The 27,088-nt window shown below is 38.9% G+C and overlaps 1 protein-coding gene across 16 annotated transcripts in view; it reads right to left on the bottom strand.

Annotated features, from left to right (window-relative positions):
- Adam22 (ADAM metallopeptidase domain 22) overlaps positions 1–27,088 on the bottom strand; it is a 228,123-nt gene that overhangs the window by 24,586 nt on the left and 176,449 nt on the right. For 13 of the 16 annotated variants that reach the window (XM_052720751.1, XM_052720752.1, XM_052720755.1 and 10 more), the window contains exons 17-26: positions 26,943–27,035; positions 23,746–23,826; positions 21,898–21,948; positions 21,622–21,685; positions 18,758–18,863; positions 16,089–16,208; positions 12,335–12,503; positions 10,310–10,424; positions 8,857–8,947; positions 4,370–4,387 (exon numbers count right to left, since the gene is read on the bottom strand). In XM_052720751.1, the coding sequence (XP_052576711.1) occupies positions 4,370–4,387; positions 8,857–8,947; positions 10,310–10,424; positions 12,335–12,503; positions 16,089–16,208; positions 18,758–18,863; positions 21,622–21,685; positions 21,898–21,948; positions 23,746–23,826; positions 26,943–27,035 (908 nt within the window). The remainder of the gene's footprint in view (positions 1–4,369; positions 4,388–8,856; positions 8,948–10,309; positions 10,425–12,334; positions 12,504–16,088; positions 16,209–18,757; positions 18,864–21,621; positions 21,686–21,897; positions 21,949–23,745; positions 23,827–26,942; positions 27,036–27,088) is intronic. The other 3 variants (XM_052720760.1, XM_052720763.1, XM_052720768.1) reach the window with 1 other exon arrangement.

Here is a 27,088-nt window from a genome sequence, read left to right as displayed (position 1 = left end):
TTAAAGGGGAAAAAAAATCTCACTACATTAGTTTCTAAAACTAGCTCCACCCTTGACTGGCAGAGGTTCCACCAAAGTGAAGGAATCAATCTTGGAGTTAAAAAAGTTTTAGTTTAATAGAGTTCTGGGATACTTCTCGATTTATCATTCAGTTCACACTGGATTCTTACCTAACTTCACTGTAAAGGCCTCCATAGCATAGATATTACTTCTTAGCAGTCTCCTCAAAATCCCATAAGGAATGGAGTAACTCTCCTTACATGGTAAATGCCAGCAATAAATTATCAATTTCCTTACAGCGTTCTTAAGAGTAATACTGAACATCCTTCCTTCACTGTCCCCAAATTGATCTTTCTATTTCTTACGTATCTATTACATTTTAGCAGACTACTACTTCCTGCTTTAGAGAGGAGAAAGAATCCCAGGTTCCTGCAATCAATAAAATTCCATCATTTGCTATGAAAAACCATAGAAAGCCAACTAGATGAGCTCCTTAAAAATTTTAATTGACCTTTTTTTCCAATTGTTAACTCTTTTTATGGCTTTTGACTTAAAATTTTAGTGTTTTTATGATTCTCCAGTTTGGATCCTGAAAGTAATTATTTGGATTGACAAAGTGGTAGGTTTTCAAATGGGAAACTGTCTTTATTTTTATTGCACTATATACAAGTATTTTAGATACACATGCTGGTGTAAATAATTAGCAAAAGAAAAAATGCTTTGTGACTGAATTCTTTTTCCTCAAAAATCAACCTTTCCTACATTAGTTACAAAATGTCACTTTTTTCTCTATATACAACCTCTTTGTTGAACTGATATACCTTATTAAATAACATTATTTAAGGAATTTCTATTTGCTAACACAAGAATCAACACCTATCACTTAATGATTTTGGATAGACTATGCAAACGATAATTTATTTTCCCACATCTATAATTTACAAGCTTATTGACTGTTTTTATTCTACTTCAGATAACAATGTATTCATAAGTGTAAGCCAGCTAGTATTGAGCCCTATAAATGTAAACATCAATAAAGGTTTTTTCTGTTTCTTGGTTTTTTTTGCGGGCGGGTGGCTGCAATAACCTCAAAGCCTTCAGATAAATGGTTAGTCTGATAATGAGAGAAATTTGACCTTCCTTAAAAGTATCTATTGAACAGTGGTATTTATCTCATCAATCCATATACATACTCAAAATTAGAAAATGGGGGGGGGTAAAAGGTCATAACCTCAATATGGAGGAAACATTTCTCTAATCCCTGGTTAGTGACTGGACTGTCTCTTATAGGAATTGTTGCTCTCTTGTTTTGAGAAATATTGTGCAAGTTATACCAAGTTATGTTGACAGATGCATGAATATCACTGAAATATGAAGAATGAAAAAAAAAGAAACCAAAAAAGGTTTGGGAAAGAAAAGGTGGGGAGTCCACAAAAAAGAAAATAAATGGATAAAGGAGATGAGAGAGAAAGGAAGGAGGTGAGGGAGAGACTGTGCTTAAGGTGAAACTCCAGAGCAGAAAGAAGAGTCTACCAATCATGCTCCTCATTGGTCACAGGGACATGTTTATTTCAAACAAAGGGAAAGGATTTCAACCAAATGTGGATGGTTTATAATTTAAGTCCACCAAATATTCCTTATTCTGTTTGTATCTGCAAACTCAACTGAAAACTGAAATGTACAGTTCCTGCTGTAAACCATACAGCTGTCATGCTCTATGCAATTAAACCTGAAGAAATAATAAAATTGACGGGGAAAAAAGGTAGAGGTTTTCTTTCCAGGAGGTTTTAAAGAAAAAGACAAGTAGCCATCTTTGCAATGATTCAATATCTAAGGCTTCACTGTAGCCCTGTGATTCCATGGTTCCTAGCCTTCCCAGAATGACACCGGAGGAAATAAAGTACTACAATAACGTATGTGTGAGAGGTATACTTCCATGAAGTCCCAGAATGGGGCTTCTATTTTTGTTGTTGTTGCTCAGTAGGAAGTTTGTTATTTGATTCATTTATAGAATTGTATGCCTGTCTTCTCCAAAGGTCTGGACATTAGGCCCAATTTGGCATTTGCAGGCCATTTCAATGTTAATAGCCACCTGGCAAATGCCCATATGTTTAATACTGCTTAAAGCACTAAATGCCAAAGCAAAACCTCATGGGTTGTCAGCCAAAAGTAGTGTGCAGGCCTCAACTGAGCTGATGGCTCCTGTGGTCCTCTCCCTTGACCACAGAGCTTTAAGAATTACAAAACACTGACTTCACAGCTGAGAGATGTTAGCAATTTTCCTATACCACACAATAGCAGATTAACTACTAACTTCTTGTTGGTAGGGCTTCCCATCAGAGAACTGCAAAGGCAACCCTAATTTAAGGTAAAGATAACATCAAAAGTCTTGTCTTTAGTTCCTGGCACCTTTGGAACCAGATGGGTCTTTATTTGAATGTCTGCAAAACATTTTATAGGGCTGAAAATGTACTGACGTATGTGTGTCTGTCTGCCCACCCGTTTCCCCTCTAATCACTAATGCATATTACCTAGAAGAACCCTAAAGACACTTTCATGCATGACTTCTTGATCTAGCATCCATCCTTTGTTGCTCTCATCTTTGAGAACCATTACACCGAACTAATATTCATCAGCCATAAACAAGAGGGTAAAGTTTTATTGAACTATAACAAAATATCTAAAATAAATTCCTCTGAAGATGGAATGACTCCCCAGGCATTGGCCGGATTTCAGAAGAGTTGTCACATCCTTGCAACAATGGCTATAGTGCCAGAAGGTGTTAAAGTATAACAGATAAAAGGGACAGTGATAGTGTGCAAATGCTTTTTAACTATGCATGTATTTAATCAGAATAATAAATTGATAAATGCCTTTTAACATCAATCATTTTTGCATGGTAGGCAGTCTCCGTGTTCTGAAGAGCATCCATAGGGCAGCTTAGAGCACGGGTTTAGCTTTGCTTATGTTGTGTATTTGAGGCATGATCTTTCCTTTTTGTATATTCAGCAGTATCATAGTTTTACTTAGTTCCTATAGAAATGGTTCTGAGATCAGCAAATTTTAATCTTATCCATTTAATTACATTTTTTGCTGAAGAAATCCACAAATCTTAGGTTTCTATATGACTAGAAAACTTTTACCCGCAGGAAACCTAACCAGGCCCTGCTTTCCTCACACGCGTCTAGACCCATGAGTTCAAGATATGTACAAGAAACGTTTTGTGTTTTTAAATTTTAATAAATTTTGTTTAAGTTTCACTCTCTCTAATAATGAGTTTGTTTCCCCAAGGGAAATATTTCTAATATCTAAAGTTAGGATTATTATAGATTATTGTTTCAATCAAAGTTATGATCAGGAGTTCAACTAAAATCTTTGGGTATTAGGTAGTCACAAAGATTCTATAGATATTTACAGCTAAAGCCTTATAGAGTTTAAAATATAAAATAAAGGAAATAAAAGAGTAAAGATTAAAATTTTGATTTCTGGAAAAAAAAAGAATCTTGTGGTCAGAGTCTGAAAATATCTCATTATTTATCATATCTATTCCTACAGTGCCACAAGCACTCAATGGGACAAAGGAAAAATTAAGTAGGAATCTGTGCAAATACTCTGAACTCAGAACTAAGTAGTATATGTGCAACACCTGGTGTTGGTTCATCAGTTTCCAAAATAACATTTTAGTTTTCAGTACCAACAGCAAGTAGAATTAATAATTTTTAAAATGTGAGAAGCAAACGTCCATCTCAATACTATGTCAATTTATACAAAACCTGGCCATTCCTATCAAACACATGAACACTCTATCTCTTTTACACTGTTTGCTAAATGGAGATCTTAAGTTTACATTAAATAGGTGTTTGACTTTCTCCATGGGCTTCATGTAATGCACAGGAGGTACAGCTCAGCGACTCTAACTAAGCAAAGTCCCTCTTTAGCTACCTTTATGATTCCCAAATCATGCAAAAATATTTTCTTACATAAAGTACATTGCAGAACACCCCCTTGATAGGAACACGTGATAAATCTTGTAACTTATAAAAGTTATTACTACAACAACAGTAACAAAAATAATTTCCCTCAGACTATTAGGTAATAAGAGCGTTATAAACATGAAGAAAAGCCAAAAAACCAATGTAAACAAACATGACAACTTAACATAAAGGAAGTTTGTTTTGATGAGAAAATCTATTTCTATATAAATATTACTATTAAAAATAATTTTAATTATTATTTCAAAATCATAAAAGGTCAAGATCGTTCTTACATAAAACACAAAAACCCACTTGAAACTGCACGTATGAATTTCAACAGTGATACAAAGGGTTAAACTTTTTAGTCATATATTCAGATCACTGTCATCACATACCTCTGTTCACGATAATTTCTGTTCATAGACAGAAGAAAGGAAAAAGAAAAGCATTAGTTACCTACAGAACCACATGAACACAGCATCAATCACAAAACCCCAGCCTTCACTGAACCATCTTCCCTAGAGGAATTTGAACTGTAAAATTAAAATGAGGAACACAAACAAAACTTCATCTTATCACAAGGAGAGATGATACCAAAGAGTTAGTGACAATATTGTCAAACAACTGCCCATTTTAATTATTATTTATTTTAAAATTTGCTTACTTTTATGTATATTTATGTTTTGCCTGCCTGTATGTGTCTATTCTATATGTGTGCCTAGTACCCACGGAGGACAGAAGATAGTACATAACCCCCGAGAACTGGAGGTACAGGTGGTTGTGACCCACCATGTATGTGCCTGGAACCAAACCTTGGTCCTCTCTAAGAGCAGCAAGTAAGTGTCTTAACCACTAAGCCCATTTCTAAAAGCATAAGTTCGGTTGTAATCATTAAAGAGTAACTGTTTTTTTCAATATCAGTTTTATTGTACCAGATATTTAATAATTACCTAGAGTCAATCCTATTGTTTTTGAAATTTTATTTACTTGACTTTATGTGTATGGGTGTTTTGCTGCATGTTTGTCTGTGGACCATGTGCATGCAGTGTCTACGGAAGCCAGAAGAGGGTGTCAGATCCTCTGGAAATGACAATTGAAAATGGGCCCTCTGGAAGAGCAGCGAGTGCTCTTAACCACTAAGCCACCTCTCCAGCCTTGTCAATTGTCAATTCTACTTTAAGTATAGGTGCGGATAGATAGATAGATAGATAGATAGATAGATAGATAGATAGATAGATAGATAGATAGATAGATAGATAGAGATGAATGAATGTTGATTTACATGGCAACATTAATCAAATTATTTATACAAATTAGCTACACTTTCATAGAAATAAGTCTTAATTTACTCCTACTGAAACACGAACGTCCAACTATAGCAACTGTAGCTCTTTCTAAGAAGTCTGAGCAGGAGAACATACAGGCATGCCAGAGTACTTTACTTATCATGGATGGTCAATAAAAATGCATTAAAATAAACCTGGCTTTTCATAGGTATTAATACTTCTTTCTCAAGCTTCACACTGGATGCATTTGCTCACAGTCCAATTTCTAGTTTTGATTTGGCCATGAGTTGAAGTAAATTTCTATGACTTTCCTAACAAACTAATCTTGTTCAGAAGCATGTGATAATGTACTAGCAGTAAGTTTTTCAAAAGTCACTGACTTTCCATCTTGATGTAATTGAATATTAATATTTTGAAGGCATATTAGAAAGGCAAGTGGCTAAGTCATCTGGAGTTCCAACCTCGACAACCAAACATAATGCTTCCACATGGCACCTTCACCTACCAGTCCATTCCATTAACACCAGAAAGCTAACAACAGGCACACAGAGTAAAAGTGACAATTTAGTATCCTGTTCCATTCCATTAGCTATCAGACATTTTACTTTTTCATCTCATTCTCCAAGTGAGAATTCCCTGTTGCTATCCCTATCCCAAGGCTTGGAGAAAGGGTGGAATGTTGGAAGAATGGGAAGACTTAACATGAAAATGGCTTTCCCAGGTGTCCAGTCTGTTTTCAACTTCAAACAGAACACAAAAAAATATTATTTTCACAGTTTAATTCCTCTGCTAAAATTTCTATATTCTCACTCTATTTCTAAACATTCTAAGCCAGGTGTGGTGGTGCATGCCTTTAATCCCAGCATTTAGGAGGAAGAAGCAGGTAGGTCTCTGTGAGTTCAAGGTCAGTCTGGCCTACAAAGTGAGTTTGCAGCCAGCCAGGGCTACAGAGTAAGACTCTGTTAAAAAAACAAAAAAACAAAAAACAAGAAAACAAAACAAAATAAGTAAACATATTCTGAATAATTTTAAAAGCTCTAAAACTTGAATCTTAGGTTCAAATTATGTCTAAGAAGGATATCACAATATGAACAAGATCTGTCTTTTTTCTTAATCAATCTGCAAGGTGTATAAATTTAGAAATGCTAAAAAGACAAAATGTAATTCCCCCCTAAAGAAAACAGGTAATTTCTACAGACAAAGGTAATTTCACCAGGAATAGGTATGTTTTGGTTTCATGTTTGCTGAACAGTACCTTTTCCCAGGACTATAAAAATTATTCACCCATATCACACATTCTAGAACAATTTTCGTGGGACCAAATAAAAACATTGAGCTATAATAAACAGCAATGCTCGTGATAAGCATTAGTATGTGTGTCCAACATCAGAGAAGTTGAGAAAACAATGACTTCAAGACAGAGATCATTTGCCTGTAACATGAGGAAAGAACTTGCCTTCAGATGTACAATTTTACAAGTGCCTAAATTACACTGTGAAATGTATTGAGCATCTGCTACAGTTGATCTAGTGCTAGTCAATCAGGGCAAAGCCTGGTCCGATGCCGTGAGCTCCTCTCTAGCCTATCCCATGTACATGAGCCACACTACCTCACTACACTGTGCTTTTGTTAATATAGCCATCCATAAACGGCTTCCTGAATTTTAATGATGGCAGCATACAAACAGTAAAAGAATTGCTCTCCCTTTTGAGAAAAACACTTGCAGGGTTTTAATTTTACAAACAACTGAAACATAGACATTTAAAGGTGTCTCCTTTGATTTGGTTTTAGACCACAGTAGATGACAATCAGACTGCTTACTGTGAGCCAGTCACTACTCTGAATGTTTGACACATAATAACGCACAGAACAAAGATGAGTTTAAAAAAGGTACAGAGGAAATTCTAAATTTAAAATCTTTTAAAATTTTTATTTATCTTTAATTACGTGTGTGTGTGTGTGTGTGTGTGTGTGTGTGTGTGTGTGTGTGTTGTGAGTATGTGCATGTGAGTACAGCAGTCTGCAGAGGCCAGAAGAGGTTGTCAAATCCCCTAAAGCTGGAGAGATAGGTGGTTTTGAGTCATTTGACATGGGTGTTGGGAACTGAACTCTATAAGAGCAGTACGGCAGTACGTCTTCTTAACTGCTGAGCCATCTCTCTATCCCCAAATCCAAACTATTTAATTCCCAATTTTGTGATCTACATTTGATCCACAAGGGATGCTATGAAATGAGGCTAGCATCTATAGTGCAGGTCTTCCAAATGAAAACCCCAGGCTGGGGCACTGGCTGGGACATTGTCAGAGTCAGCAGGTTGAAATATGAAAGAGAACTATTACAGTTTGGATCTGAATGTCCCCAAAAGCTTGTGTGTTGAATGTGTGGTCCCATGCGGCAGTGCTTAAAATTAGGGTCTTCAGAAGGGAATCAGGTTATGGGAGTTCTGACCTCGTCAATGGGTTGATCCATTTCTGGATTTATAGCTCAATAGTTTTGGGGGCCAAGGGCTTAATATGGTGGTGAGCTCTTTCTTTGGTGAGCAGCTTTCCTCTCTCAAATGTGCCCCATCATGCTTTTCTGCCTTGGCACAGGCCCAAAGCAACAGGGTCACATGACAATAAGAACCTCTCAAATATAAGCCACAGAGAACCTTTTTTAAGCTGTTTCCTCAGGTATTTGCCCCAGCAATGACAACCTAACTCAAGAATGAAAGCTTTACACTACATTTAAGCCATAACATTAGTTATTAGAATACTAAAGAAAAATTTACATTGTAAGTATTCAAAAGGGAAATTTAAAGTATTAAATATATAACTGTTTGAAAACATTTACTTAGTAAATGTTTGAGGCTACTAAATACTCAAAAGCAGATGACTCTCAGCTTCTAAAAATTAAAACAAAAATTATATAATGAGCTTTGAAGCTTAAGAAGAAATTAGGCACCTAAATTTTGCAGATGAAACTGAATTAAAAAAACAAACAAACCTGAATCTCACAAGCGTCTGATCTTCACAGGAACAAACTCATATATATTAATGGCTATTAGGACAAGGGGGCTTTGCTGTTAATGTGGTGTATGGATGTCACATGCATTCACTCACAATTAAGACTGAGTCATTTCCATGATCTTAAAGCAACAATCAATATTTTCAGAATAGGAAAAGAGTTGTTTCAAAATCTAAACTGTGATAAATTATTATTACTTCTAACCATATCAAGGGTGGGTAATCTTTGATTACTGAACCAGACTGACTGTTAATACAAACACAAAGGTAATGAATGACATACAACCTTCTAGTTAACATTTAATCGTGTGTGTGTGTGTGTGTGTGTGTGTGTGTGTGTGTGTGTGTGTGCGCGCGCACGCGTGCAAACATGAGTGCAGGTACCCAAGGAGGCTAGAAGATAGTATCAGATCCCCTGGAATGGGAGGCACCACTCATGGGTTTATGCGCCACCAAAATTGGTACTGGGAATCAAAACTGAGTCCTCTGCAAGAGCCAGTGGCATTTTAAACCACCAAGCACCTTTCTAGCCCTTAATCAAAATATTTTAAAGTAAATTTTTTAGTAATAATACTGAAAAAATTGACTTACTTATAACCCCAGGCAGTTATTCCTATTATGAGGGCCAGCACTAAAATGGTGCCAGCAATTATTCCTATTATGATGTTGGTGCCAGCAACACCTGGAAGGGAAAACAAGGGGAAAATCAGCGACATGAGTGATCATCACACTAACAATATCTGATTTGTAAAAGGCTCAGCATGTCCACCCACCCTTCCAGGGATTTAAACAGGGTGGGCCTGTATGATCACTTCTAAGTTACGTCTTTTGAACAGCCACTGAGACCCAGTTACTATAAACACTCGTATCACACTTACCTGGGGGCAAGTGCCACATTACCATTTACCATTGCCATCTGAGGACATCAAATTTTAATCCTTCTGGGGCTTTATTAAAGTCACATTACTAAGATTTCAAACCTGTATAGATGACTTAGATGAGGACATTTGTCTGTTCTTAGCCTTGGGAGGTGAGTGAACATTGGGAATTGAGTATTACTCCACATGAAAGGAGCCACAAGAAAGAAATGATGTAACTGTTTACAGGAAATCTTCATCTCCAAAGTGCGAACTCTTTAACTGCCCACACTTAAGTTTCTCTTCTGTAGAACTGCCCCTCCTGTCATGTCTGACCCATGTCCTCCATCCTTATCACCTTGGTCAATTGTGTGTCTTCTACACTTCTCAGAGTTTAGACTATAGAAATGAGACTTTATAACAAAGAATATTTTTAAATACTTAAAAATCAACTCATTCATCTTGTTTACTTAGTTCAAAACTATGAAATGATTCATTTAAATTGAATGCTTTATTTTTTGTGATTTAATTTTATGTATATGATGTTTTGTCTGTGTGTATATACAGTATGTGCATGTCTGGGGCCCAATGAGGTGAGAAGAGAGAGCCAGATCTCCTGGGACTGGAGTTAATGGATAGCTGTAATCCATCGTGTGGGTCCTGGGAACTGAACCTGGGTCCTCTGCAAGAGCAACAAGTGTTCTTAACCACTGAGACACCACTCTACTTTCTTAATTTCAACGACATGTTGGAAAATAAAAACACAACAAAAAAGGCATGAAGGTCGTTTGAGAACTTGATGGAACAAGGAGGGTTGCTGGGAGTGAGAGGAGGGTGAGGGGGTGTGGGAGGGATGGCTGTGACAGAATGTACTGGATACATGCTTGGGATTATCAAAGAATAGATCAATTAAAGATGCTAGGGTTTGTTCATAGCCTCAGGTAATTATAACATTTGAAAACCTCTGAAGTAGGACAGAATAAGGTAAAGTCCATAGGCTAAATTATACTCAGTGCGACAAATCTTTACAATTTAATGAAATTGGTTTCACAAGGTAGACTCCCCCCTCATTACGTAGATAACCATTATTTCTGAGTTATGATAAAACTCTCAAATACAAATGCATACAGAGAAAACTCCCCGTTTGTTGTATGTAAGAATGACAGAATGCCAAGGCAGATACCTACCATTGCCAGACAGGGTGATGCCAGTCTTTGCATCATCATTGTGAGGGAAATGGGTGCTGCAGTCGGCACCCGTCCAGTGCCTGTTGCACACGCATTTGAGCTCATTACTGCAAACCTAAAATCCAGAGGTGAGCCAACAGAACATCAGTTCTCTGTTACAGAGAAGCAAATAAACCCCAACTCATAATTACTACATACAGGCTTTGATGATTTCCATAAAGAGTACTTCCATCCTGATTTTAGCTTTTTGCCATATATACGCTTGAGTTACCGCAATTTAAAAACTTGTAGAGGACTGATAAGATGACTCAGGGGTTATAACACTTGCTATGTAAGCCTCGTAACTTTAGTCAGTCCCAGGAATCCATGTATAGGAAAGGAGAGAACTGAGTCCTTCAGTTCTGACCATCACGTATCACACGGCATGTGTGTGCACACAGAGACACACCATGCACACATATAATAAATAAAACATTTTGATTATATAGGCTAATACCTCTATTTAACACATGATTATTGTAAATTATTTTTATGCCATCTATAATCTTACTTACATTATCTTACTCTTAATAATTCGTTAAACTAAGCATTACTAGTTAAAAACGTATTTAGTTTTAGCATGTATTTAAAATTTACTAGGAGGATGATAAAAAATGATTTCATTACTCATTTCTTTGGCCCCATGAGAATTATTTCCCTAAATCCTCCTAGTAATTACAGAAAGGAGGTAAAACAACCCCTCTTACATTACTGGAGCAGAGTTACACAACTATGTGTGTTCTCTTTCTTATGTGCCATAAGATTTCCTGTTTTTGGTAGATAGTGACAACTGGTTACTTTCTAAAGTAAAAAGACCCTGTGACTGTCAGCCCAAGCATACATAGCTCTCAAGGACATTTAATATCCATCATATGAAATGATCAGGATTGAAAGCTTCAAATTACAAAAAAAGGTCCAATGCCTCAATCAGAAAAACAAGAAATTCAATCAAAGATTCTGTAATGCCAACAAAAAGAAAATCACATGCTAACAGAAAAAAAAAAATCAAACTGCTGGTAAGGAACTCCTAATGAAAATGAGAAAACTGGATATATTCATGGAGAGTTCATTCATCGAGGACTGGCATTTGACTTAAATAAGACCTATGCTAGCCAATACACAATTCTGAAAGAACAGAATTAAAGTGTCAAAAAGTACCACTCTTCTGTTCATCCATGAACAGCACTTCCCCGAAGACTTCGTTATTTCCAAGTGTTAACCTTGGCTGTTATCTCCAGTGTGGCTCCAACAGTTATCTGCGGTCAGTGCTGATTCGGCTGCACCCAGATGACCTAAGTAGTTAAATATCTGGCTCACTCTCTTTCCTCACTCCCCACATTACAGTGTGTAGCTTAGTCTTCTTGCAGGACTCCTAACAGTGGGAGCAGGGGCTGTTTTGACTCTTTTGCCAGCTTTTGGGACCCTTTTCCTCATACTGGATCACCTTGCCCAACCTTAATATGAGGGGAGGTGCTTGGTATTACTGCAACTTGATATGCCATGTTTTGTTGATATCCATAGGTAGTCTGACCCTTTCTGAATAGAAATGAAGGAGGAGTGGATGGGAGGGCAGAATGGGTTGGGGGAGGGACTGAGTGGGAAGGCAGGAGGAGACACTGTGGTCAAGATATTAAAAAAATAGCAATAATAATAAAAAAATCATTTAGAAATTCCATTATAGTTTGCCAAAATCCATCTCCTAAATCACTTGCAGAAAACCTGTCATTACACTGTATGGTATCCTCTTAGCATAGGAAAGAAAGATAGAAGAATTTGATTAGGAAAATTACCAGTTTTCTTATTCCCAGACTTTCTCGACTATACAACAAAAATATTCAGGTAGCTTTGATCAAGCTAGTGTTCACATGCCAACCAGAAACAAGGGTAATCACACTGTCCATAATTAAGGAGATATTACAGGATTAGATCTACTTGTGTAAGACAAAAGAAATGGATGGTTTTCCAAGGTGAGGCTCTGGCACTTACTCCATTTCCTGAACAAACAGTGCCTGCTTTACTGCTCACGCAAGTGCTGAAGTTGAAGGAAGCCACAGAAAGACACCTATGTTCCAAACACATCATCTGAGGACCACAGGGCGTCCCATCTTCCACATAGCCAAGATCAACGTCTTCTTCAAGCTTAACATGCCCACCGCTAAAAATAAATTGGAAGCAAAAAGAAAACAGGATTCCATTAATTCACATTCATCTTAAGTAGAAAACTAAAAAGAAATATTCCTTCTCTGGTCTTCTGTTTATGATTTCATAAAAACCAGTAGTTAAAGGATATTTAATTACTTGTTTTTTGTTTCATTGAGATAGGATTTCATGTAGCCCAGGCTGGCATCAAATTCTTAATGCAAGCAAAACTGTTCTGAATTTCTGCTTCTCTGGCCCCCATCTTCCATATGCCAGGGTTATAGGTATACATCACCACATCCAGAAGTCTCTTGTAAGTGTAGAAAGTAATAGAAACTTTGGATCTAACTCTTTTCAGAGATAATTATATTATCTCTGAATTTAAACAAAATTTAATTTAATTTAAAATTTAACAGAATTTAAACAAAATTATTACGGCAAGGGCCAGAACTGAGCTAGCACTATTATTTTTCCTTGGATACTTTGTGCAAGTCTAATGGTTGACTAAGTAGGCATGAAGATTTCAAATGTGTTTCAAATAAGGATCGGAACTGGGTTTGATTTCCAATGCTCCCAAACATTGCATATGTGCAAATTCTATGGGAATGACTAAACCACTGTAGTCACTGCTCAGTATAGCACGCTCACATGTTTTCTCTTAGAATTAAATAAAATAGCAAACCAAGTTGAAAGTGTATATATATATATATATATATATATATATATATATAACACTAATATTTTCATATGATACCTTCAATGCTAGTCCAAAAATTTCCATATTACTTTTTATCAAAATTAATTGTGTGTGTGGAGCCACATACATGCGCTGGTGTTTTGTGTCTGTGTCTGTGTTCGTGTGTTTGTACACATGCGTGTCTCTGTATGCATGTGGGTATGAATGCGTACATGTGTGGAGGCCAGAAGTCAACGCTGTGGTGTCTTTCTCAATTGTTCTCCACCTTCTCTGAGCAAGGCGGTCCTCACTGAATGCGGAGCTCACTGATCCAGCTGGATTGGTTGGCTGGCAGGCCTCCAGAATCCTTGTGTATACCTTGCACCGGGGTTAGAGGTATGCACTAATGTGTTCAAATATTTTACGAGGGTGAGTGTAAGACTTCACCAGCTGAGTCATTTCCCAGCAGTCGATAAGTTCAGTTCTTAGATGAAATAAAGCCGTCACCCTGCCCACGGATTCCCTCGGGGAGAGCCACTTTCTACACTGTTGATCCTTTGCTATTTTTATGCCTCAAAAAGTTTATAGTATACTAATTTTTTTAATTTTTCAGCCGTAGGTATTACCCATCAGTTTCTCCATATACAAAAAGAGAATTTATCTCCTTTTTTCCCTTGATAGTTCTATATGTATTTTCTCCTTTCCTTATCCTTTCATAATAAACTTTATTTAATCAATAACAAATATATACATTATTATAACTATGTAAAGGCTATTTAGTTGAACAAGTGTCATGATTAAACTCTTTCACTTTCTGAATTACTTACTGTCTTACCTTATTCTTTTATTTGTTGGCTATTTATCTGTCTACTTTCCATCTGTTTAAATTTATTTTTATAATTAAAAATTTTTAATTTAATTTTATTCTTTTACTTTTTTATTTTTTAGCTTTCCATCTTGAATATAAAATTAATTCAAACTCTCTGGCTATTAATCCCCACCGAAAATGCAGCTGAGCATCAGTTCATCTTCCTGGGGACATCTCTCCTATTAGAGTTCCGACCAGCTCCTTCCTGTGTGTTCTGATTTTACGCTGTACCCGGCACAGAGCTGTAAATCCTGGGTCCCTCTTACCATCAGCCTCTATGTGATGCTGTCTCTCGGGGGAAGACTCTATACCTCATTTTTCTCTCACTTTGTTTAATCTTCACTTTTATGGGGTATAATTGTTTCATTAACTTTTTGAAGAGAAGTGTAGGAGAATATGTTTTGGGGAAATCTGCATGCTAACATGTCACTTTCTAGTCTCAAAGTTTATCTGATTTTTTTTTAAGGCGGCATCTTGTTATGTTGTCCTGCTCATCTCAAACCCAGCCTGCTTTTGCCTCAGCCTCTGAGTGCTGGGATTAGAGGTGTGTTCCAGGAGCCCTGGCTTGGGCCTGCTACACAATTTTAATTTTTAAATAACTGTCCAAGTGTCTTCTGATTTCCTGGACTCCTGGTGCCAAACCTTAAGCCACCCTAATTCCTGAGCCTCTTCTGTAGAAACATGATGCCTCTTCTCTGCCCCACAGTGCTCAGTTTCCATAATGAAGTTTACAGCGGTCTCTGATGCCATTGGTTGACAACTTCCTCCTTACTATCTCTCTGGTCTTCTTTATGTCTGTTCTAGTTGGGGAGTTCATCCTCATTGTCCTATTTCTTTCTTTTTTAGGTAAAAACCAAGTTTGCTTTTTTTTTTTTATATTTGTAAATATATTGGTTAAGGCTCCCAGGAAAACAGAAGCAATAAAAGAGAGATGGATGGATAGATGGATGGACGGACGGACGGACGGATGGATGGATGGACTGACAGACAGACAGGAAGACAGAAAGGAAGACAGTTTCTGTTCTAAGTTGCTGCCCTTCTTCTAGGGAGACAATTTCAACTATGAAGCTTCACTTCTGCTGTTGTATTTTAATCCAAAAGAATCTTTTTCTTCCATGGTCTATTTGATTAAAGTAGAACATTTTTTTTATTCAATGATAAGAAGTCTCTTGGGGTTTTCTGTTTACTCTGTTTTTTCATGTTAGAGACTTTCTTCGCATGCCTGTCAGTAGTGACCACACAGATGACTGGACGTTCCGGAGCATTCTCAGTGAGCATTCCCCAAGGCTGAACCACTTCCACATGACCCTGCTATCAACCTTTGAACTTAGGAACATTCTCTTTTACTCTCTGTGGAGACAAAGCTTGAGTCTCCAATGGAAGGGTAGACTGGCCCCTTTGTGACTGAGTCCCCTTTTTTCTTTCTCTTACTTTCCCCAAACTTCCACGTAGCCTCTTTATCTAAAAACCTTCCTTGAAACTCATCTAATCGCTCCTTGAACAGCAGATCATGCTGCCAGTTTCGGAGACATTAGAAGACATCTTTGGTTGGGTTTCAGCCTTCCCTCTTACTGACCTACAAATCCAACTTTCTCAAAAGCCTCCCCTGAGAGTAAGCCACACAGCCATTTAAATGCACATATTCCAGACATGGATTGTCACTGCCTCTGCTCCATTTTTGTGCTTTCCTGCTGATATATACGTTCCAAAGGAAATTTAATTTTGTGGGACTTCAGGAAGAAACAAAATGAGCAGTTATGTGATGAGTGACTCTATCCAGAAGTCCCAGTGGTCCTTGATAAGAAGGAAATGCAAGCCAAGACCTGGAGGATTTTACTGAGCAACTGAACATACTTCCAGCCACGACATAACAGTCTGCACACATCATTCTTAACTACATTTCGTTTCTTTTCTTTAGGATTTACTCAGTCACCTTTACAAACTAGATTCACGTTCCCACTATGAACTTGCATACACACTGGAGAGAGTAGCAGGTCCAAGCTGTGTTCTCAGGAATTAAAGTTATTAATTCGATCATAGAATGGTCAGATAGTTACCTGCAGTTTAATGTTCTTCCTTGCTGCACAACTAATGTAGATGTGATTTCACCATCGAGTTCTCCAAGCCTTGGGATATTGCCAATATTGGTGCATAAAAGGTAACCACAAAGCACATCCCTGTGTTAAAAGAGTATCAATTATTGACTTGATCTTTTCCTCAAAGACAAAAGGAAACTTGTACTTTTGGAGTAATGTCTTCTCTCTTATTAGTATTTATTATCCATCAGCTACATTAGTTATATGCATGCTAAGCAAAGTAAAACAAGCTCATGCCAATTGCCTCCTGCTCTCAAAATTGACTTCTCTAAAACTCCAACTGGTAACCCAAAATCCTAATAACTTCCCAGCTTGTCTCTTATTGCCTATCAGCTCAAATATTTGTTAAAAGAAAATTATCCATCAAATACACATTTGTATCAGAATGATTTCTATACAGTGTACTGTTGGATATGATAAACTTGTTTAGTGTTGGGTAAGTGAGCATGAGTAATATAGCTGCTTCTGCAACCTTTCTCACCAAACCCAAGAAGAAATATCTACTGCTCACATAGACTCACAGACACATAGCCTCACCAACCTTTTAAACACATCATGTGTGTTTAGAAATTAACAGATAAGCTGCTGGAATTAAAATACTGCTTTATATATTCTTTTAACACACATTTTAGTTATCAATAATGATAGTATATCTAAATAAAAATCGTATAAACATTAAGCCAGATGGTGGTAACACATCCTTTTAATCCCAGCACTTGGGAGGCATAGACAGGTGGATCTGTGAATCTGAGGTCAGCCTGGTCTACACACAGAGAAACTCTGTCTCAAAAAAACAAAACAACAACAACAACAACAAAAACTCTGATTAACATAGCGGCAAAATCACATATGGAAATATCAGACTTTATATAATTGATAACAGAGAAAAATGGGGATCTATATTTACCACTAATATATAAAAGATATTAATTTATTCTTTATAATTACATATAATATATAAAGGGAATTAATTTATTCTTTAAAAATTTAAACATTGAAATATATGCAAATATAAAATTATATTCTAAAATATTTGTATCTTATAAACAAAATTTAGAAGAAATATTCAAGTCTTTTTAGTTTTATTCATGAGAACTAATGTTTGTAATTTAGAATCTATACCAAAATCGGTACATGATGTTTATCCTCAAGGGAACCCCATTGTGTGAGAAGACACAACACATGCATAAGCATGTACAAAATAAAGAGCTGAGGACCAGGGCCATGAGAATAGCACAAGGTCTGTGCCTGGGAGAGTTCAGAAGGGAATTGGGAGAGCCAATCAGGAGATAATTTATACAGAAAGTTTTTTCCAAATTGGCCTTGAAAAATGGATGAATTTCTCACTGGTGTTGGTATAGATGTAAAGACTACTTCTAAGGAAAGAATAGCTCAAACAAACACATTAACACAGGGCAGGGTGCTGGAGGTATTAAGAATAGTAAGGTTGCTAGAATTTGGAGGAACAAAGGAGAAAAGAAAAAAACGTGTTTTTGGCACAGATCATGGAGGTGCCTGGCTGGGTTCTTCCTGCTCTCCTCCCCTACCCTTGTGAGACTGGGTCTCACTCTGCAGCCCTGGTCTGGAACTCACTGCGCGACACAGAGTTCCACCTCCCTCTGCTTCCCAAGTGCTGGGATTAAGGGTCTGCACCACTGTGCCCAGCCTGGGGTTCCACTTTATTTGTTAATTAAGACCAGAGACTTTCAGCAGGAAAAATTAAGAGAGCATTCTGATACCAGAATACCAGATACTAATTCCTTTTTAATCCTAGCTACAGGACCTTGGGCACAGACACCAATTTTGCCTTGGTTTCTTCATCTGTCATGCTGTCATGATGCTAAAGTGTCAGGCTCATCAAAGTGAGACGAAGTACTCAACACACCGTGTACATTCACTATATGATGTGCACTATTCTGTTACTCAGCACACACACCGTGTACGTTCACTATATGATGTGCACTATTCTGTTACTCAGCACACACACCATGTACCTTCACTATATGATATGCACTATTCTATTAATTAGCTACGGGAAGCTAATGAAATTTGAGCAAAGAATTGACATATTCAAAAGGATTTAGAAGACTGTTCTGGTAATAGTATACTTGAGAATGCCAGCAGAGAAAACTCCAGGGATTTTTGTAGTAGTTAAATTACAGGGCTTAGCTGTGCTAATGACAATAACAATGGAAATGAACGGATAAACTCACATCATTGGTAAGGAGCAAAGGGGAAAAACAACCATGATTCGTGTTTGGACAACGTGCGGAAAGATGGAGTCAATTATTCTTATCTACCTTGAACAGTGAAACACCAAGACATTTAGCAAAGACAAGAGGTAGTTTAGAAAGTTCAGAGCTAGCTAATTCACTCAACAGCATTGGTGATAGTGGAGTTAATCTTCCTCAATCTTAAGATGCTGAGAGGTCCTATCTAGGTGAGAAAGTGTAGCAACTACAAGGATAGCCTAGACCCTAAGAAAGAGGTGCAGGTGCATGTCAAGAATTGGGGTCATTTGTGATGCTGGGGAAAGATGAAGAGAACAGACAAGATAGCATGTTTTATATCCCACTTGGAATTTATGCTTGTAAATAATGGACGCAGTCTGGGTTAACAACAGCATTCACCGTTTGTTGCACTGTATCCAGGTGTCTTTGTCTTTTCCACAGTTACCCTTCTCGGTCCCCTCGATGTTCAGCTTCTCATAGCAGTACTTGTCAGATGCTGTGACCTCTGGAGTAGAACAGAATTTCCCATCAGTGATGGATGGAACCCAGGAGCTGTTCACAGGTTTGCAGCAAGGGGAGCTACGGTTTAAGGACTTGTTTACTACAGTGTTATCAATGACAGGAACAAGAATTGCACCATCACGTACAAAAGTTGTACTACATCACAGACATGGCTTGGGTGCATCTTCCATGAAACCTTATGGGAAGCAGGAAAACCAGTATACATAGATCTTTGAGGGGAGTTGGGCTACAGACTGAGGATAGTAATTAGGGGATGGTGCCATCCTTGAATGTATAGTTTAATCTCAGTAGCAAATGCATGAGTCTCAATCAGAAACTTTATTACTAAGAAGGGCAATGTTATTCAAATAGCTGTGCCGTATAATCAGAGACAGCAGCATGATTTCACCTTGCTTACCGAATCTTAACTGCTATAAAACAAACAAACTTCTATTTTGCTTTTAGATGAGATCAGATTCATTCTAAATCTGTGAAATGCAAAAACCACTTTAAGGTAGTTCCATCATCTTTGCAGGTTTTGTTTTTTCTGAAGCCAGCACTGGCTCTCAGAGTCACTTGCTAGAACAAAATAATTTTCCAACCAGGGAGGGTGGGCTAAGCTTGTTATCTCATCTCATCAATCCAGAGATGGAGGCTGGAGGATTAGGAGTTCAAGATCATCCTCCATTACACAGGAGATTCAAGACCAGCTTTGGCAATATGAGATTCTATTTGAAAGAGAGAAAACAACAACAACAACAGCAAAAAAAAAACCAACCAACCAAAAACTAATGAAGACTTTTGTAAGCTAATCAAATGTCAGTTGGCGATACAAGTTAAGTATTGCTAATCCAAAACCTGAAATGCTTCGTGTTCTGAGACCTTTCAAGAGCTAACAAGATTCACACACGGAAAATGACATGACCTAGGCTGAAGAGATGGCACAGTGAGTAACAGAACGTACTGTGCAAGTCTGAGGACTTGGGTTCAAATCATGTGCAAAGCCAAGGGTGAACATGCATGTGCCTATGACCCTTGAGCTACGAGGAGTAGAGGCAGGAGGATGGCCAAAGCTTGCTGGCTGCCTACTTAGCTCCTGGTCAGTGAGAGCCTGTTTCAAGAGAATAAGGTGGAGAGTGATGGAGTGGGACACCTGATGTCCTCCTCTGCCTTCTGTGGATGCACAAGCATGCACACCCACACATATACAGGAGCATACCACACACCACACACACACACACACACACACACACACACACACACACACACACACACACACACACACCACACCACACACACACACACACACACACACACACACACACACACACACACACACACACTAAATATTTTTAAAAAGTAAAGTCCATGTCCTAAGTTAATATAAGAAGTGTCAGTAAAAATGCAAGTGAATTAAAAATACCAAAAATATTATATAAAGTTATTCTCAGGATATGTATATATACATAAAACACAAATGAACCTTATGATTAAACTTGGGTCACATCCCCAAAAGTATTCCCTGACATAAAAAATTCCAAAAAAAATGATATAGAGTACAAAACTGGAATGACTAAATTTTTTCCTCATCTCAATGCTTCTCAAGAAACTCAGAGAACACACCTTACCTAAAGGATTCCAGCCATTATTTCTTTTTCTTTTCTTTCTTTCTTTCTTTTTTTTGTTTTTTGTTTTTGGTTTTTTGAGACAGGGTTTCTCTGTGTAGTTTTGGTGCCTATCCTGGATCTCGCTCTGTAGACCAGGCTGGCCTTGAACTCACAGAGATCTGCCTGGCTCTGCCTCCCGGGTGCTGGGATTAAAGGCGTGCGCCATCAGCGCCCAGCCCAGGCACTGTTTCTGATAGCTAAGGATTATGATTCATTTTATAGTTTTTCCTAGTAGAAATCATCTTTCAAAAGAACTTTGAATAATCTAGACATGGTAGCACATGCCTGTAATTCCAGCACTTGGGAAGCTGAGGCAAGAAGCTTACAAATTCAAGGTCTAACTGGCCAAGATACATGGCTAGGCTACATAGTAACACTCTGCCTGAAAAACATTTTTTAAAGAGTTTAGAAGAAAAACATCGTCCAAAAATACTGCCTAGAAATTCTGGGAAAAAAATATATAATACAACATATAATTGAAAATTTAGATTTAGTAAATTTAAATACTATTATTTAAATACAAATATTATATATTATCCTTTAAAACTCGGACAGATTTTGAAGAGAATAACATTAACATTTTTGTCTTTTACAAGACAGCCACCTCAACAGAAGGTCACCTATAACTACAAAAGCCAGTTGGAGCTTAAAGAAAACAGTAGAGGGGGAAAAAGCAACTCAGTTAAAATTCTTAGGTCCAAGGCAAGGACACCTTACCCAGAGACCATGTCCATCCCATATGGCTATACAAGGGCCATATGGGATCTTTTGCTCAAGAGCACTCAGCTGAGGGGCTGAAATCAAGTCTGCTCTGTTCTCCAAGCTGTGCACCAGGTGGGTTCGCCTGGCTGGCAGCAAAGGCACCTTCTGTCTCATCCACAGGCATTGCCGACTCGCCAAGAACCGTGGGCCACTGCTTCTCGAAGAAGGTGCCTTTCTCTAATTTCTAGAAAAGTGCTCCTACCCAATCCGGAAGTGGTTTTAAGAAGCCTTTAGTCATTAAGTATCAACAATTTACTTACTCCAGCCCCATATGTCCTTAAAGGAGTGTGCCAACACTGTGGAAAAACAATCAAGCCACATGACTTAACTTACTTTGCCCCCAGATGTATTTGCATTGTCTATCTCTGGTTTTACACCTTCCTCCAAAGCAAATTCCCTAAAATAAGAAAACGAATATCCATCAGCAAAAACAATGTCTGCTGTACGAGACAAGAGAAAAAGAACACACAGTTGGGAAATACAGCCTATGAGTGTGGTCATCTGAATTGATTATGAACCATTCAAACTCATCTTCTTATTGAGATAAAATTTCAGTATTGCTCTCATGCTGGCACCCATGGAAATTTTAGGGAAAAGTGAGTGGCCTACCTGAGTACCATCACAGGGATATCCGTCCATTTTATGTACATTGGGGGCACACTAGGAAGAAAAAACAAGCGATCATCCAAACGTAGACCAAACACAAGGCTGATTCAATCCTGCTGCTAATGTTCTCATTCAGTAAAATCACAGTTGATAATACACCTAATCTCTTAAACTACCTATAAATAAAAAGCAGAAGACTAAAAGAAGGTATGAGGAAATAGAGTTCCTGAGCATTGCTTTAAAAATATGACAACTACCCAAGGCAAAAACTATTCCACAGCCACAAAAGCAAAGAACTTACCAGAATGTCTCAGTGGATAACATATGTACTAGCACATGCTTCATTCAGACACACTGTTCCTTAGAGAAGACAGGGCTTAAGACAAAAGTGAGGAACAGGCCCCCAGCAGTGAAGCCCAAAGTAGACTTTCCTCCCTCCTGCCACTGGGAGCAACACAGTCTTACACTTAAAATGCAGGGAGTAGAGGATACAGTGGAGGAAAGCAGGGCAGAAAGATGCAGACAAGATCAACTAAAATGAAATACATCTGAAAATCTGCTACGGACTCAATAGCTTGCTAGAGAAATTTAAAAATAAAAATAAAAATGTTTTTTAAGAGAAAGAAAAAATGGGGAAGATTTGAAAGGAGGGGAAAAAAAGACTCAAGTCATCTCCGCTATTAACCTTGGAAAAGAATATTGTTTTTCCTTGAAGCAACTTAAAAATTGAAAGGTACTCTGGCGAGGATACAACCAGCCGTACAAAGTTCATCACCACAGGGAGAGAAAAGCATGCCGTTATACGGTCTCTTGGGGAAGATGGCCAGTGTAAGAGGACAGAAAAATGGTGTGACAGAGCAACCACCCAATGCAGCTAGCTCTGCTTTCTAAGCATTCATCTCTACCCTTTTCTCTAAAACCTGATGCTTAAGATAAAAGTAAAATGAAACTGCAGACACACTGCTTTCTGCTCCTCTATTTTTGTCTCATGAACTTCCGTATACCACTGATGTATGGTTTTACAGATAGCGCTTACAATGGATGCAACATAGTAAATGAAGGTAACAGTGTACTAGAACAGTTCCCTATAATAACCATGTTTAACCTGACCCAACAGAGTGCCTCTGTTAAGGCTGGGCTTAAGATTATTTAACAATTCCTGCTTATTTATAATCACACTGATGTAGTATACTCATGCCTAGGAGCCTTCGTGGTAATTATTGTGTCTTTATTTTCATGAGGCATTAGCTCAGAAGACTGCTAATGACATAGTAAGAAAGGAGAATACTCTTACATAAAAATCTCTTTGCATCCTTTAAAAGCAATCATTTTCACCATTATAGGTATATCACTACTTAATCCTTCTCTGGCAGCAAAGGAGAATGACAGCAGTCCTTGCTCTGCTATGCATGAATTTCATTTTCTATGGTTTTGTTAAATAAAACACAAACTTCTCTCCTAGTCTTGTGTTATCTGGTCACTGGGGCAGTAGAGGATGCCCATGATCAGTGACCTGCCTTGTCCCTTCTTCCTGGGCTTATTTAGTCCATCATAACACAGCAAAGCGGACAGCTATATTGTCTCTTTGTTCCTTAGTAACGTCATGTGGGATTTTGCCAAGATAATAATAAAAAAATGCTAGCCAACAGTGATGCCAACCTAAGGGCTCAAAACGTATCTTATTGGATGCATGCACAAGGCCTTGGTTCCACTGCCCGACACGCAGAGATTGGTGTGATGTGACAGAGATAAGTGGCATCTTGCCCCGTTTGCATTTTTCTTGTAACACACCCAAGATGTCCCCACTTTCCCTGTAATTATCCTGTGTAGAGTAATTACTGCATGGATTACCTGGCTTGAATTTCCTGAACATATTTCACGGATATCACAATCATTGACTGCTTCTCGGCACACAGTCCCCAGAGGCTGAAACTGAAAAGAACATCACTCAATGTGCAAAACTGTGATTAAATAAAAGATTTTTTAAAAACCCTCTCATAGTCCCATTTTAAAAAAAAAAAAAGCAAAATGAAAACTGTTTGGAAAAGAACACCTTAAATTATTTTAAGATAGTCTGTACAAAAACAGTTATTGAGCAAATTACTATTTTAATAATTGCAAGACACAGTTTCTTGCAGGTGAATTGACTTTCATAGTCACCACATATGACTGTCACAATACCCTGCTGAAATGGGGCGGAACTTCAAGGAAGAGTCAGCCCACGCTCCAGGAATTCTTGCCAGGCAGCCTGGATTTGGGCTTTATCCATCTTTCTTATTGAACCTTATCTTATAGCTTTTGCTTCCGCTTCGTGCCTTCTCTGCCAAAAATTTTAAAGTTACATTTTGGGCCACATCACAGTTATTTCCCAGCAAAGCTCTTTTCCCTAAGCCTTCTTTCCCATCCCCCTGCCTCATCTCTATGTATATTTAAACCTTGGCCTTCTACTCTTCTCTAATTTTCCATTATTAGTGCCTCTAGAGAAGTGTTGTAGAGGCTCCTTTTGTGCTTCTTGGTTTCCAAATCCCTCAAGTACTTCTTACACGTGTGATGCTGTGGAATCAATCTTGAGCCTCATTGGATTTACAGACTGCAGTTTAATTCCTTATAATAGAAAGCAGAACAGGGACACGCAAAGTTGTCCACAGCTCCCTCACTTCACTCCTCTCCTCTTTCCTCTCAGAACTGTCGATATTGGGGACTGGGTCCATGTCTGTGTTTGCACTCCACTCATAGAGACATGCCCAGGAGCCAAGAGAGAGAGCACCTGTGTCACATATGGTTTCACCTCCCTTTGAAGAGAGTGCTTTCAGAGACCGTGCAAAAAGCAGCCAGAGAGACAGCAACTGAGTGGAAACAACACCAACCACTGCTAGCCGGGCCGGGGGTCAGCAGCGCGGCCGGGGGTCAGCAGCACAGCCGGCCGGGGGTCAGCAGCGCGGCCGGCCGGGGGTCAGCAGCGCGGCCGGGGGTCAGCAGCGCAGCCGGCCGGGGGTCAGCAGCGCGGCCGGCCGGGGGTCAGCAGCGCGGCCGGGGGTCAGCAGCGCAGCCGGCCGGGGGTCAGCAGCGCAGCCGGCCGGGGGTCAGCAGCGCGGCCGGGGGTCAGCAGCGCGGCCGGCCGGGGGTCAGCAGCGCGGCCGGCCGGGGGTCAGCAGCGCGGCCGGGGGTCAGCAGCGCGGCCGGCCGGGGGTCAGCAGCGCGGCCGGGGGTCAGCAGCGCGGCCGGCCAGGGGTCAGCAGCGCAGCCGGCCGGGGGGTCGGCAGTGCCTTCCTCTGAGCAGCCTCTGCAGGTTCCTTAGCACCCTTAGATCAGAACAGCTCAACTGTCAAAATCAGGATGACCATGCCTATTCCAAAAGTGTGCCAGTGAGTGTGGTATCAGGCAGGGGTGATTGTGCCCCAAAGAAGACATCTACACAACATCTGGAAACATTTTGGGTTGTCATAACTGGGGCAACTCTTCTAGAATCTAATAGGTACAACCCAAGATGCTGCTAATATCCTATAAAGCAGAAGGCACATCCTGACTACAGACAGTATGTCTTATTCTTATGCAGACAAGAATGTTGGTGCCAGCCAGGAAATCCAGATTTAAGATGATACAAGTCAAAAGTGCTTAGCCCAAAGAGGACAGTTACCATGACAATTTTATACGCCACCTTCCTTTAACCCATTAAAGCAATCCAATCAGCAAATACTCATTGGAAGTACCATGCATGTTCATTTATTCATTTATAATGTATAGCAATTATTTTGCAAGTACCTGGCTCTGTTCCATAAAAGCACAAGCTAGAGATAAATGGGTCCCAGATCTCAGAAATAACAGAATACTGTTATCAGGCAATGAATGAGGAAAAGAAAAAAACTTTTCTTTGGGGAAGTTAAGCTCTAAATGATGTCTAATCTTGATGCAAAGGTTTAAATATTTGGAGGTAAATCTGAAGATGTTGTGGGGAGGATGTAACAGGATAGGAGATAAAGATCCATTCTCATCTCCATGTCAATATGGCCTTATCTTCTCTACAGCATTCCTCTTGCTCCCTGAGTGGCTAAAGCTGAATGATGCACCAAGATACACACAAGAAAGGAAGAGTGTAATGAGCATCTTCTATCCTAAGATCAGTTAACACCTGGTTATCTTTAAGGAGCCTGTGTTGTGGAATATCATGCTAAGATGTGTTACATTTGTTTATGCTGTGGAACATTTGTTTAATGATACAAAGATGTGTTGCATTCTTTTATGTTGCATTTGTGTAACTCTGTGAAGCTGTGTTACTGTGCCTGTCTAAAACACTTGATGGTCTAATAAAGAGTTGAACACCAATAGCCAGGCGGGAGAAAGGATAGGTGGGGCTGGCAGGCAGAGAGGATAAATAGAAAGAGAAATCTGGAAGAAAAAGATCAAAGAAGGAGTGAAAGAAGAAGTAGCCAGAGAAGGAGGAGGACATAAGGGGCCAGCCCCCCAGCTACACAGCCAGCCATGGAGTAAGAGTGAAAGTAAGATATATGGAAGTAAGAGAAAGGTAAAAGTCCAGAGGCAAAAGGTAGACAGGATAATTTAAAGTTAAGAAAAGCTGTCAAGAAACAAGCCAAGCTAAGGCTGGGCATTTATAAGTAATAATAAGTCTCCATGTTTGATTTATTTGGGAGCTGGGTGGCAGGGCCCCCAAAGACCAAAGAACAAAAAGCCAAAAGAATAATACGAGTGAAAAACAAACAACATTTTGGCATTCCAATGTGGGGCCATGGAAAGCTGAACAACAAGCCTACACCTAGGGAGTCAGGATGGGGAGGACGGCCTCTGAGAACAGCAGGGTTCAGGCTCCAGCTCTCTCACTGGCTGGTTTAAGTCACTGGGTAAATTACTATTACATGAGAATGCTACCAAAAGCCACACTTCAGGAGGCTTCAGGGGGATCTTGTGGCCACTAGGAATTTAGTCTTTTGCTCTGTATCAGATTGTGTTATTAGGTTATGCATACATAGACTAAACAGCTTACGCACATGTCTCCCTTTCAACCTTCGGCCATTAATTGGCCAATTATTTACCTTGCACTTTTTGCAACAAAGGCCATCACTGCATTGAGAGTCCTGAGTCAAGGTGCATTTCTTACAACACTCTGCTCCTTCAAGGGCACATTCCTAAGGAATATAAGCAGTTGCAAAACACTAGAAAATGTCATTTTCCACAAATA

The sequence above is a fragment of the Peromyscus californicus genome, unplaced genomic scaffold (assembly GCF_007827085.1).
Source record: "Peromyscus californicus insignis strain IS unplaced genomic scaffold, ASM782708v3 Scaffold_6__1_contigs__length_162567912, whole genome shotgun sequence".
Lineage (NCBI taxonomy): Eukaryota > Metazoa > Chordata > Mammalia > Rodentia > Cricetidae > Peromyscus > Peromyscus californicus.
The sequence above is the reverse complement of the archived record's forward strand: the minus strand, read 5'-3'. Positions and strand labels throughout refer to the sequence as shown.